Source organism: Larus michahellis, chromosome 1, assembly GCF_964199755.1.
Source record: "Larus michahellis chromosome 1, bLarMic1.1, whole genome shotgun sequence".
Lineage (NCBI taxonomy): Eukaryota > Metazoa > Chordata > Aves > Charadriiformes > Laridae > Larus > Larus michahellis.
In genome coordinates, this window is record NC_133896.1 from 37,522,117 (window position 1) to 37,536,359 (window position 14,243).

At 39.4% G+C, this 14,243-nt stretch overlaps 1 protein-coding gene across 3 annotated transcripts in view; it reads left to right on the top strand.

The window, feature by feature from the left end:
• TBC1D30 (TBC1 domain family member 30) overlaps positions 1 to 14,243 on the top strand; it is a 54,324-nt gene that overhangs the window by 896 nt on the left and 39,185 nt on the right. For all 3 annotated transcript variants that reach the window (XM_074572405.1, XM_074572426.1, XM_074572414.1), the window contains exon 2: positions 1,778 to 1,942. In XM_074572405.1, coding sequence (XP_074428506.1) covers positions 1,778 to 1,942 — 165 coding nt within the window. The remainder of the gene's footprint in view (positions 1 to 1,777; positions 1,943 to 14,243) is intronic.

The following is a 14,243-nucleotide window of genomic DNA, read 5'->3' on the forward strand; positions in this document are numbered from 1 at the left end:
GTAAGCATGTCTTCCAGGAAACAAAAAAGGGTGTAATAAAAAAATGTAAATGCAATAGTCAACTAACCAAAATCTAAATGAAACTATGAACGAATTCTTACGAAAGTTAAGTAGCCACAGCGCTGCATGCTTGTGAAAGAATGAGGCTTGCGACTCCAAGTTGACCCGGTGAGGAGGGCTGTACAAAGGCCTCTTGTCTCCTGATCGTTCTTGTTTTTGACAAGGAAAAAAAAAAGCAAGAGGTGAATAAACGTGTGTTTTTCAGACCTGTACAAACAGCTTTCTGCTTCCCTGTTTGGATGCTTACTGAGATGATATGCCATCTGATGTTACAGGACGTAGCTCAGGTTCTTCTGTGTGTCCTGTAATAATCTGGGACTCAACAAGAAATTTGCTTGGTCAGGAATATATTTTGTAGAATTTAAGCTCATTAATTTTGCTGCAAAATTAATTGTTTTTACCAGGACAGCTAAACAGCATGAACAGGAAAGAATAAAATTCAGCTCACTACTTCTGTGGTGACTGTACAAGTCAGTAGTAATACAACTGAATTTTTGTTCTCTCAAAATCCATCGATGTGGTTTTAAATCACCTTGCTTGTACAAGCAATTGGGAGTTCCAGCTGAGCAGCAGGTGCTGAAACAGGGTGGTGTCTATAAAATACAGGACTGTTTTACCAGTGGTTCCCCTCCCTTGCAGTCATACCTTGCTCTTCACTATCCCATGATTGATTGTCATTTCAGCCTAGATTGTTCCTTTCTTTAAGCTTTTCAGAATTATTGAAAAAGTTTTGCCATATGAGCTAAGCTGTTTACCATCCCACAAATAGTAGCTTTTCCTGGATGCATAAATATTTTTCTCATTGGATCAGTTTACCAAAGTATGGATTTTTTTTTTTTTTTAATTGATTTTCCTTCTAGGATTGGAGGGGCATGGTTGGATTGAATGTGATAGGATTTGAAAACTTAGCTGCAGGGAACAGAAAGCTGTTTAGCTGCTGATGGCAAGCTGGACCAGGCTTGGACAGGGAAGAGCTGAAGCTGTCAGCGTGTGATAGGCAAGACCCAAGCTTTCACTGCTGGGGTGTGCCTCTGAGAACAGAGCAGAGGACTCAGGAAAAAAAAAAAAATTAAAAAAAAAAATAATGGATTTAAGACATCTCCCCAACAGCTCCCTTTTCTCCTGGACCTGCAGCTCACCCCATGGGAAACAACAGGAATATTAGAAGTAAGCTGAGACATTGTGGAGAACTAAGAGAATCTGGCGGCACTGTGACTGACCAGTGGAAATAGTTGAGGCTGTGCCAGGAGCCATCCAGTTTGTGTTTTAGTGGAAAGAGTTTCCCACTTAGAGCTCATCCTGGACTTGCATTTCTAGCTTTGCAGGCAGCTTCTTGAACATGTCTGTTACTATTTGCTTATTACCCACGCACGTTTTCCACAGGCAGCTTCTGGAAGATTTACCCCTTGGTTGCACTACTATAGGTATATTCTGGTTACGTCTGTCGCGGTGTTTCCAATTTATAACAGTATAATTATTAAGATTTATACACTGTGCAGTAAATTGAAATACTTTAGTTTAAAAGAAAATTAGAGACTTTGGCTCAGATCCTGAAAATGTTTATAATTGGGAATTATCCCAGTCAATAGAACTTGTAATTTATAGAAAGTTTGTATATGTAAATGTCATTGGGGCAAGTCCCTCTGCATGTCTACTACAATAAGCTGTTTGTGAATGTATGGCCTGTACTGAAGTTATTTTCTCTGCTTATTGGCAGATGTTGGTGAATTAACAACTATAAAACGAGAACTGAATTACAGAATTTCTGTTCAATCGGCAAAGTTGCTTCGTCTTCTGAAGCAGAAAGACAGGCTTGTGCATAAAGTCCAGAAGAACTGCGATATTGTCACAGCTTGTTTACAGGCGGTTTCCCAGAAACGAAGTAAGTACTTTTTGTGTATGTGTGTACTAGTGCAAGCAGTTTATTTCAGTAACGTGGGCAGTATTTCAATTAAGCCCTCGCACTTGATTTAAAGTCAAGAGGCCAGGCTATGCTGTTCCTTAGGTATGCCTGGCTTCCAGTGGTGCCAGTGGCACCTGGGAACAGGCAAAGTTCAACTAGCTCAGCCAGGTATGCTGCCGTAGCCTCAGCTTTGTGTGTTGGTGTGGCACCCTTACTGTAGGTTGTCTGCCAGGCTTTTCCAGCTTTAATTTACAGAAAGCCCCAGCTGAATTTTTTTGGTGCGCATGCTGTGTTTAACCCTGTCCTTTCACATGGTTACAAGGGAGATGCTAGAAGTGGAAATTCTTCTTAGTGGAAACTGTCTTCCCAGAGCATTGTTAATAGTGCGTAACTCCTTTTTGTCGAGTTGGTTTGAGATGAGGAGTATTAGTAAAAACGAACCTACTTCCCTCAAACCTCTTTATCAGCACCCATGTTTTGGGGGGTTTCAGAGAGGGCACATGAGAAAGAGGGGAAAAATGTTGCTCTTGAATTGTTTAGCCTTTTATTCCAGCACAGTGAAACCTTTTTTATTTGACTTGGCAAAGTTGTCATCTAAAGATAGACTGAAGTGCTTTTGTTAGTCCTGCTAAAGTGAAACTGCATGTGGTGTCGTAGGTAAAAATAAATAGAAATTATACCTTTAGAAAAGACATGTGAAAATAACCTAATGTTCCCTGTCTTATTTTTTCATTAACATGCAGCGTGACAGGTACAGAAATGTTCAGGTACGGTAAATAAAGCATGGTCTTTTCACAAAAATGCCCATAGGAGCTTTGAAGTGCATGTAAAACTTTTTATTAGAAGAATCTTACTGTAGTGGCATGTGCTAATGTAGTTTAGTTAAGGGTTTGTTTATGACTGTAAAACTTAATTTTTAAGTATTTAAAAGTGTTCCTTTGTTTTACTTAAACCTAGCATGAAAGTTCTTGGCTGTCATGCACTGTGTAGGCATATTTCTTCTTCTCACCTACTCTTTTTCTTTCTCAACATCAGCTTGATAATTGAGTCCTCAGTGCCATTAACACTTGAGCATATACTGTAGTCTCCTTTTAAATGAGACTACTTGAATTTTGCATGTGTTCAAGTACTTAGAGCATTTCACTACGAATTCTGAAGGTCTGAGCATCCAGACCTCATTTGTTAGGTAAAAACGTATTTACTGAAAGGGATATGGGATTTCATCCTAAATATGGATGTGTTTTTGCAAGTTTCAGGTAACATTTTACACTTAAATTAATGGGGCATTATGTTTAAAATGCGATAGCAACAACTGAGATAGCTGAAGTTTTAGAGTAATGCAGTTTATTGTCTAATATCCATGCATGTGCTTGCAGATTTTTGAAGACTATGTGTGGGTTTGTATATTACATCTCTTTAGCTGAGATATTTTTATTATTAACATAGCATATTTACCTACGGTTAATTTTCAGCTTATATTTTTGAAAATCCAGATGTATGTATTCTAGGGCACCAAAAATTTAGTTATTTCTTGCTTTAAGATCCAATCCAAAGCCACTGGGATTTGTTGAATGACTCCTGATAACTTAAGCTTTGGAGTAGATTGAGACCGTGTTTTTATTGCTCGGTATAAATGTACTAACACTATACAGAGAATGCAGGAATAAACTCTTGCTGTAGGATGTGCAACTTTAATTTCCTGGGGATCGTGCCTTTGAGACAATATTTGATCAATAGCTGTGCAAATGCGGGCGCAACTGGTCGTCTTTCCTCCAACCGTTTGTTCTTGCCTTTGTACTATTTCCTGTGTAGTATTAGGAACCCCTGTGTAGGATGTAATGAATCAAATTGGAGAGGTGAATCTAGTAAGATAATTGCTCTTGTGATTTTGTCTTATTTGGAGTAACAAGATATAGGTTTGTTCTGTAGCATTGTGAACTATTTCAAATCCATCTTAGAAAGCAGAGTGCTTTATGCACTTAATTATATCATTTGAGAAAAGCAGAATTCAGCAAAAAATAAATCCAGGTTTTGCAGCTATCATCTGAAGAACTTGCGAAAGACATCTCATTCTTTTATCTCTTCCTGTGTTTTATATAGTGACAGCTTGCTTATATTACTAAATATATTTTGACTGATCAAATTGCAAACCTGAAGTTCTTTGAATCGCAAACTTTGATTACCTGTCATTTTAATTTAAAAAAAAAAAAAAGCATATATTATCTATAAATTTTTTATAAGTAAAATCATCCAGCTCAATTGTAACTCAGTCTGGCTGGAAGCAAGCAGGAATGCTTAAATCTGATTCAATACAAAATAAGCTGAAGTTATATTAACAGAAAGTTCATTAATATTCTCTTGTCTTTTTAATGGAGAAATAATTTTAATAGAAAATTTTGTAAAGAGATTATTAGTTTGGTGCTATGTAGCTATAGTGTTACGTACCTGTAATAACTTTAAATAGGTCTCATGCTGTGTTCAGAAAGACTCTTGGTATTCTCTGTTGTAATACCTGTTTAGAAACTACAATTAAAGATAAGTATTATTTTTGTGCTACTGCAGCATTGACTCCTGTATAGAATTCTCTAAGACAACAATAAACATTAGTTTTCTAGTTTTTCTTCTCCTGGTTCGAATTAACACAGAGCCAGTAGAGGGAGACAGAATATTTTATTTTGTGCAGAGATAGAGGCGTATCTCAGGTTTTCATAGGTTGGTGGCTTTCATATCCTTTCCTTAAATGTGAAGTGCTTTATAAATGTGGTCAGGCAATAATTGGATGAAAATATTTAAATTCAGGCTGTCAAATAAATGTTGTTCACAGAGGAAGTATTAGGTTCCATATGTGAAGTAGTGGAAAATTGCTGAGAAATGACTTCTTAATTATTTACTGAGATCGTTAATTCCCAGATGGTTGTCGAGGTTATCCAGAAGCTCCTGATTGAGAAAGCTGAATGTTTTGGAGTCCAGCTACAGAAACTCAGAGGTTTATGTGTATACTTACTAGCAATACCAGTGATCTCTTGGAGCACATCTTAACTGGATAGAAAGCCAGCACATACTGGCATCATCTGGGCACAGATTGGTACCCTGCGTGTTCCCAGGGGATGGACAAAGTTTCCTGGTAGAAGGCCGCGCTATGACGTCTCCTCAACTTCTGAGAATGTGTTACTGTCTCTGTAGCATCAACTTTCCTCACAGGGTGTGGAACTGACTTAGAGGAAACTGGGAAAGCCTTGCCTGCTGTTGTAGTTGTATGAGTTGGTTCAGAGAGGACTGGGCAAGATCACCATCATCAGGTGTCTCTGCATAAGTGCAGCTTAGATACGCAAAAGTACTCGCACATCAAGATTAAACTCCTGTTTTCTCTCTCCTTGCTCCCTCCCTCCAATGTTTCTCTTTAGCTTCAGTCCTACTGCATCTGTGTGTCCTGTCCCATCTTCCACATTTTTTTCCCCTCTTCCTCTCTTTATTAGCTTTTCTCACTTGATCCCAGTCTTTAAATATTGTACTTCTCAGCCCTGTTCCATTTTTCCGCCTCTCTGTCTTGTCTACCACTGGCTCTCAATCAGGCTATTTCGCCCGTGTCTGAGTTTTCCTCACATTGTTCCTTGGTCTCTTTCATATGTTCTTCCTTGTCTTTTTCCTACATGCACTAATTATCTACTCGCATGTTTTCTCCATCCCTCCTCTTCCCTCAACGTTTGTTATAAAACCACGGCAGACATTCACAGATTTTAGTTCATAGGATGAAATTTTGATTAAAGATGTAAGAACAGCTTTAATACAATATACTGTGGACTGTTAACACTGCTAATATTGATTTGATTGAACTTGAACTTCATAAGGTTCTTGGAGGAGAGGAAATTTTTTCGCAATGAGAACAATCAGCCACTGGAATATTCTCTCCAGGGAAGTGATGGATTCCCCAACATTGGACACTTCTAAGATTTGGCTGGACAGGGTGCTGGGCCATCTTGTCTAGACCGTGCCTTTGCTAAGAAAGGTTGGACCAGACGATCCTTGAGGTCCCTTCCAACCTGGTATTCTGTGATATGATTCCGTGATTGCCACTCTGGATCAGATGTCTCATAACATGGGGCAAACACTTGTGTACGTGTGTAATAATTCATGCAGGTCAAGTTACGCATGTGGGTTATCTGTCTTTTCCCACTCACTTCCCAGTAATTTGATGTACTCTTGCAACTCTTGCAATTGTATAAATATGCTTTAACCTGGAACGCCTCAGTTGCTCTGGTTTATTTATTTTTTTCTTTCTTTATGAAGATTTGAGTTACTTGGTGAATGCTGCTACTGTGGCAATTTTGCCCTACACCCCTCCCCCCGCCCCAAATCCCCATTGTTATAAATTAGGTGCCAAAATTTAAGCTTGTATTTGCTTTTCATGTTCCTCACTTTAATGCCTGAAAAATATACTAAAGAGGAGGATGTTCTGTATTAAAAATTAAAAATATTAATGTCTGTGACATTTCTAGTGTTGCCTTTGCAATTAAAAGAGAGGCTGTCATGTACTTGCCGTGTTCACCTCCAACTCCAATTTAGATTTTCAAGTGGATATGAAACAGGTCGTTCATTTAGAAAACCATGTCTCATTTCCAGAGTGTTGGTCTAATACATTTTTAAATTTAACTCAGTAGCTCTGATGTTTGAAGCCAGATGAATCTGCTTCAGTAACTTTTTATAGCAATAGATATTTAATTGATCTATCAAAAGTACATTCTTCCTTTGATGTGGTTAAAATAGGAGGTTTAGTTCTTATGGAGTCTGATTTCATGTGAGTCATCCTCAAATGACTCAATTGGCTGCATGTTTCAGTTCAGTAGCATTCTTATTACCTCATCCGTATTTGTGTGCTTGTTTACATTACTAGTTTCTACCCTTCGTGGGTGCTAATGAATTTGATCCTTTAAATTGATGCTGTGGCTTTCTGAAATGCATACTTAAGAATGTTGCTTGTGGCAGCTACTTGTTTTTCCTAATTAATTGTTCTTAATGTAGTTCTACCTGATCTTTTGTCATTTGAAGCCTTTTGGTGGGGAAAGCGAAATGGAACGGAACAGTATCATGAGCTTGAAAATGTCATGGTCATCGTAAAACATTTGTTTAAACTGTTGCCAAAGGTAGGCTGAATTATCTTTACAATCGGCTGCCTACTTATAGCAATACATGTGTAAATAATTAGAATATTGCTATTGATTTTTAATTATTGCTATTTTCATCAAGCTGTTAGTTATGCTGCATAGAGCGAAGGCTTTCTCTGTTACTGGTGACTCAAGATGTGGAGGTGGTCTGAGGACAGGTTAGCAAGGATTTTGTAATCCATTCTATGTCCTGTGCTGGTTTGCAAGGAGTGAAGTGACAGCACAGTTAGAAGAGGAGAGAACCTGTATTGAGGGATGCTGGAGCTTGGCTCACTGAGGATGGTCACTGTGTGCTTGGTCCATAAGCTGCACTGGGCCACTGGGTAGCTGTTCTTTTGATCTGAATGGTGACGTTCACCTGCCAGTCCCTTGGGTATGTGCTGTGCACGAGGGAAAATGGCTGTAGATATAAATGTGATCTTAACTGACTTGTTCATTGTTATCCAGCATTATTAATAAATTGTGTGATCTTTAAAAATATTATTGGAGAACCCTTCAAAAGAACCACCTATAGTGGTGAATATAAAATACTCATATAATAAATGCCATTCAGTAAAAAAATGCCATTCAATTGTCATATTCCATTCAGCTTCAGACAGACACGATTCTGGGAAATCTGAAAGCTTACACCATTGCAATGGGAGCCTGAACTGAGAAAGACTACTTTCCTTTTAATACTAGGCTTGGAGCAGAAGGACTGCAAACAGCATCATTCATTGCTGTGCACCAGGTCATGAAGAAATGTTACAATGAGTAGGTGTGTGTCATGTTTAATATTGGCTGATGTAAATTACATGGTGTATTCTGGGTATCTGTTAGTCTGGGAGAAATAAGAGAAAAGTGAGTGTTATCAAGCATAATACCAGCACTGTGGAATGCTGAACAATATATTGATGCTTTGCAAGGGCAAAAATTTTTGGTTTTAAATGCCACTTGGAGTTTACTATCAGAGTATTTTATGCAGTTTTGGAAGTTATCCACACGAAGAGTGACATCTCTCTGTAAAAGCTGACAGCTAATCACTACGTGAATAATCCTAGGGAGATTTTAGATAGTGAATTCCATGGTTACTTTCTTTTGATGAGAATATGATCTTGGAACTGGTCTTTGAGCAGCGCAGCCGGGATGCTGAGACTTGGGGAAGCAGTGTGAGGGGAAGGAGTTTAACATGAGCAGCAAGTCAGTAAAATTCTGGTGCAGCACTGTGCTGCTCCTTTGCCTCTCACAGGATATTATTCTGGAGGACTCTCAACTATGTTCCTGGACTTAAAGTGTAATTGTGGAGCTGTTGGAATGTGCACACAGAGGATGGATCTTGTAGATAATGAATTCTAACACCTTTGATCACTTGACGAGCAGTAGCATTGGTAAGCCCTATGGGGAGAGACCACCCCACTTCATTGTCTCCAGCCACGTCTTCAGGATGATCTGTGCCAGCCCCAGAGAGCTGACTGGTGTATGAGTCCACAGAAGCCCTTGGCTGGCTAATTCAAAATATTTCTGCTGACTGACATCTTCTCTTGCTGATATTCTGCACTGTAAAAACAAAGCTGTATTATAAATTCTGAATTGGCAAACTGTCCAGTCAGTTTCCTTACAAACTTGGGAAATTGTGTGATTGTGCAGATTTGGTATCCCTCAGAGGCCACTTCAGGGATAATTTCAGTTTATTGACCCCCAAGATGAAGAAAAATTTTTTTCCTTTTCTGGTGTTAAAGAGGAGATAGTGTTATTCTTTTTTTTCCTAGAAAGAAAGAGGCTGGATTTGCTGTCTGATTTGGTCATATCTTGACTGAAAAGTTCTTGTGGTCTGTGCCACTGCAGAATATTGTATTCAAAAGATGACAAGAAACTAGTGCTTAGAGCGATACAGAACCTGGAATCCTCACTTTGAGGGAAATTCTGTGTTAAGAATACAGCAACTAAAATATCTTGTTCCAGCGTGAAATAAAACACCCACTCAGAAAAGTCAATTGCTTATGAAGCAAAATTCTGAAAGCTTACATTTTGAACTGAAATGCTTTGTTCAGATTTTGACACCTCCCCCTTTTTCACTTCATGTTATGTAATGAGCCATTTTCAAGTAAGATGTTAAAATGTTTAATCCTAAAAAGAGTCAAAATTATGCTTCTAGCGTTTGGAAATATGTTTTCATCAAAGATAACGTTCTGCTGTGAAGGTCTTTGCTCTCCACAAGCTGGTATTTTGTGGCACAGCTTTCCATTAAAGTGGTTCCAACCAGCTTTGTTACGGAGCTCCTCCTGGGAACGTGGAGCCAGCCATCTCCCCACCTCACTCCCTGGCTGCTCAACACTGGCATTGCCGGCTGGTTTAGGGAGCTGAGGAGCCAACATGCGTTCCGAAGACATATCTTTTCCTTTTGTGTCTTTAAGGGTTATATGAACCCTTACCTTTCCCTGTGACATACTTCATACTATGCTGCTTTGTCCCTAAGTCTCACCGCTGAAGTGTCTTACCTCCATCAAAAATACTTCCCTGCCGCCTCTTAACAAATGCCATCTCATATTCCATCACTGGCAGCAGAAAAATGCAGATTGTTCAGTATGGGAATGTATAGATTGCAGAATCGTTACCAAATTCTTGTCCTGCAGCATTTGATATAGGATGTTGTAAATATTCTTTGTCAGTGTGCTAGCAGCTGTGACAACAGTGAAACAGTGGAGTTAGTGCTACACCTGAGACTGTGTTTATTTTGGACAATTTGGATGTTGACTGCTTGGCTTCTTTTCCATATTCTTCTGTGTAACTGTAATCCTGTTGCTGTTGTGAAGTGGTAGCTGACCTCACGGGATTAGCTTTGTGATGCATGTGGAGTTCTGAGTGCACTGAATGACACTTTTCACAACAGCTGTGCCATGAAAAGTTGATGTATTGGATAGTACTTGTTACATAAAGTACTTCCTGAGTATTAGAAATAGGGATTAAAGTGATAGATTATTATGGGGGTGTGTGTGTTGGGTTACTTAGCAAGTAGTACTTGGAGTACTTATATACTAGTTTGCCTGAGCAAAGTGGTTCTCAAACTAGTGATATCTTCTCTAGTACTGCAGTAACTTTGGAAGGTGGGATTTGATGAGCACAAACTGAGGAGGCATGCAGTCACCCGAAGGAAGGATGCTGCTGTTTGCTGACAACAGTCAGAACAGCCTGTTCGCCATCTACAGTCCTTCTCAGTCAGAACATCAGAAATAATTGTCAGACACCTCTGCTCATTAGCAGCTATAAGGATGGATACCTGATCAGTGGTAAAGTTTGATCAGTCTAATAGTTTCCTGGAAAACTGGAAAAGCGAGGCTTTTGTTTAGTCACCCTGGGATTATTGTGGTTAAATGAGGCGAGGTGCTGATTTCCACGTAGGTTCAGGACGAGCGTGAACCTGAGCTCATCCCGCTCCCCTGCGTGCAAAAGGAGTCACGCGCTTTGCTGCGAGGGGTTGTCAGCGTCCAGGGTATAACCCAGGAGTTCATTGCGTTAGCTGGGAATATGCGAGGAAGCTGGTTGTACAGCCGGTGCTGACAAAGGAGTGGTGTGCAAGAAGCCTGCCTGAGTGCACTCGTGTTTCACAAATCCTTTAGGCATGCTTCCAAACCAATGGCAGACCCTGCTCCGATTCCCGCAGGAACCGGATGCTGTGGCATCTATGGCAAATGTTGGAGACAATCAAGATGTAAGGGTTTATTTGTGTGTATAAGCTCACAGCAGGGGTGGCTGTGTGAGCTGCGTAGCTATAATGCCATGTCATTGCAATCTTTAATCTTTCTGTGACAAGCTTTTGGATGTGGAAACAGCCTGAGAGAAAAAGTTGTGCAATTAGATTGTATGCACCGTCTTTCACACTTGTCTAGTTTAGCACTGCCTCCTCTCTTATCCTTCTAGGGATTACACTTCAATACGAGTAACTGTGCTGCTCTTTTTCCTAATAAAATGTCTTTTTTCCCTTTTATTAACCATTGTGAACTTGTAGGAGGGTTAATGGGGCTTCACTGAAAATGCCCGACAGGATACATGGCCTTTAAGTAACACGGATGCATTTCATCTCTGAATATGGCACATGCTAAACATTCTTTGGTTCAGTTAGTCTTTGAAGAAAAGATTTCCTGGATACTGAAGATCAAATGGAGGATAACAGCTGCTTGGGATAATTAGTGCTAGGAATAGACTGATTTATGGAGCACCAGGCAGTGCTAGCAGCTATGTTTCTGCAGCTTTGCGAGATAAGCTTGACATTTAAAAACAAGATGCTAGAAAAGTGGGCTGTGAACTTAATCTGTTTGGATCAATAGTCCTGCTTATAATTCTGTACTGGAGCAGCACTGGAGGAAGAGTTAAATGAGATCGTCAGATTTTAAAACGCTTTTCTCCTTGAAGCTGTTAATAACCTGAATTTGGCTTATTGAGCAGTAAATGAGTGCTCCTCATATACCCTTGAAATTTGCCAAGGAAGTCAAGTCCACGTTCTGTCTCCACGTTACATCATCTTACTAGAACACTTATGTTCTAGTGACACAAACTTATCATTTATATCTCTTTCTTAGTAAAAATTGGAAACCTCTTGCTATGTTTTGCCAGCAGTGAAACAGCTTCTAAATTTAGTGCCCTGTAAATTGTAGTTACCTCCCTAAAATTACAGCAACTTAGTACTGATCAATGTTTTCCCTGCCATCCAGACAATACGTATGGCCAAAATATAGAGCATGAACAGTTTTTGGTTCTTGGGTTGGATTAGGCGTCATTGATAGCTAGCAGTTTAATGTCAGGTTTGGGTTTTGTTTTGTTTTGTTGTTTTGTTTTTTTTTCTCAGCATGTTACTGCTAATTTCTTATCTCATCCAGTGGTCGTTGGCAGCAATAGCTATTGGGCCTTAGATCCTGAAGGAAAAATAATTATCCAGTGAGACTAACGGAAATCAGAATGGGGAGATAATCAATGTACGTAGCTGATCTTTTTAAAAAAGTAATAGTAATCTGAGGAACTAAATATTACTAATATTTATAGTAACGCCTAGAGAGGCCCAGTGAAGTCAGGAGCCTAATGAGCTGTTCACTGGACAAACACATGTTACGAGACTCTCTAAAAACCAAACTTTTAACGAGACAAGACTACTTGAAGGCTGGTAGAAGCAGCACATGTTCAGGGGAGTGAAGTGAGTTGTCCCAAGCTGTGCAGTAGTAAATAAACAATCAGAGCTTTGCTGTTATCAAAACTCATGCTTGGCTGGTGTTGTACGTGTTCAAAATCAATTTTAATGGCTCAGGGGTTCAGTCCTAAATGAGCCTTTGATTAATCCTAAACACGTTCAGTTCAATAAACTTGTCCTTTAAGAGTGGGTTATGAACTGAAATTTTGTCATTTAACTGTTGAGGAAAAAAGCTTGGAGCAGTAATGTTATTGTAACTGATAACTGTTTTCTCCTCTTCATCTTTCTCTCGAGCAAAAAAACAGTCTCTGTGTCAAACTTGCTTAAATGACTAACGTATGTACTTTTTTCAGGAAGGGGAGGTGGCATTTGAGGATCGTTTGCTTTGTTAGCTGCTTCCTTTTCCAACACTCGCAGAATGTGCTCTGCGAAGCTATGGCCCACATGGGAGATGAAGGGAATTACGTGGTCTGGGGGACCTGGGGCTGCAGTAGCTTCACATACGTGCAAAACTTCATGGGAAAGTTTCCATTTCTTTACAGAATTAGTGGCATCTCCAGATGGGAACCAATGTGTATGTGATCAAAGAACTTGAGCGGTATTGGAGGATTTCCATATTGACTGATGAAGATTTGTGGTTCTAAGAGCTCTGTGGGGTTTATATGAGCTTCTCTTGGGGTAAACCCCCTTGCCCTCCCCAGCTGCAGAAGGGGTTTTCGTTCCTGTGTAACAGAGCTTTGTCTGCGGAGGCCGTGTGTACCGGGAGAGGGAGGATCCCTGCTGGAAGCAGGACTCTGTTATCCTTGGTCAGTGCAGGAACAACCTGTCTCTTTGCTGTGTGTCTAATGAAGGCCTTGCACAGCCTGAGCCTTGTCTTTGATGGATGTCCTTAGCATTACTGCAATAACTACTAAACAACATATAAAAACTTTTATGTATTAACATTGTCCCGTTCCCATAGTGCTTCCTGGACCAAAGCAAAGGCGTTTTGTGGTTAGTAATTTTTCTAACTTTGACAATTACTTTTTAATCTAAGATCTTTGATAGTGTTGTGTCTATGGATAAATCTTTTCTTGGGGACATAGGGTGGTTTTGCTTTTGTTATTTATGTTGGGGGGATTAAAATCTTGCGGTTTATGAAATAGTAGTTCAGACCAATGAAGCTGTCAATCCACGCTGTAAAATTCAATTTCTTTGCTACGTGCTAAGCAAATAATCAGATTCTAAGAAAGGAAGAGCAGCTCAGTTTTAGAGCTATGAGCCCGCAATCTGCGATGACCTCCATTCTTCTGCAAATCATAAGCATGCCTACAAATCATACCTGTCAGAATTCTTTTTTCATATACTGCATTAGTTTTTCTGCTGAATTGGTGATTTGTTTTTTAAAATGACCGTGTAGCATTTAAGCAGGATTCTGAGAATGCTGGCCAAGATATGCATTTACTTTATATTGTTTAGCAAGGTTAGGGAACATTTCTTAATTTCTATAATCATGCTTTTCAGCAATATTTTTATGTAGGCCTCTTCTTAATATGTTCCTTACCAAAATAATATTTTTAATTCTGTGCTTCAATAGGCAGTTTATTTCCCTGACAAAAAAAAAAGGGGGCACATGCTCCCTGATACCTCACTTCAATTCATTACTTTGTATTTAATTTAAAAGATCCTTACTGTATATTTTATCGAGCATGTAAGCAGTACTATGACTTTTATTCCAGTTGTTAACTCTAGACTTTATGCTACTGGTTACTACAGCAGTTAAAATATATTGTTAACTTTAGCAGTCCTTGCAAGACACATCTTTGACCTTGCTCCTGAGATGCAACTATCTGTTTAATGTAACTGCGTATGTTCTGGTTTACTGTTATGTCGCCACGTGAAGGCAATAAGTAAAATAAGTTGACTCCCTGTCCCCCTTTTACTTTCTTCATCAGGACAACACAGATCACTGCGCTCAAAT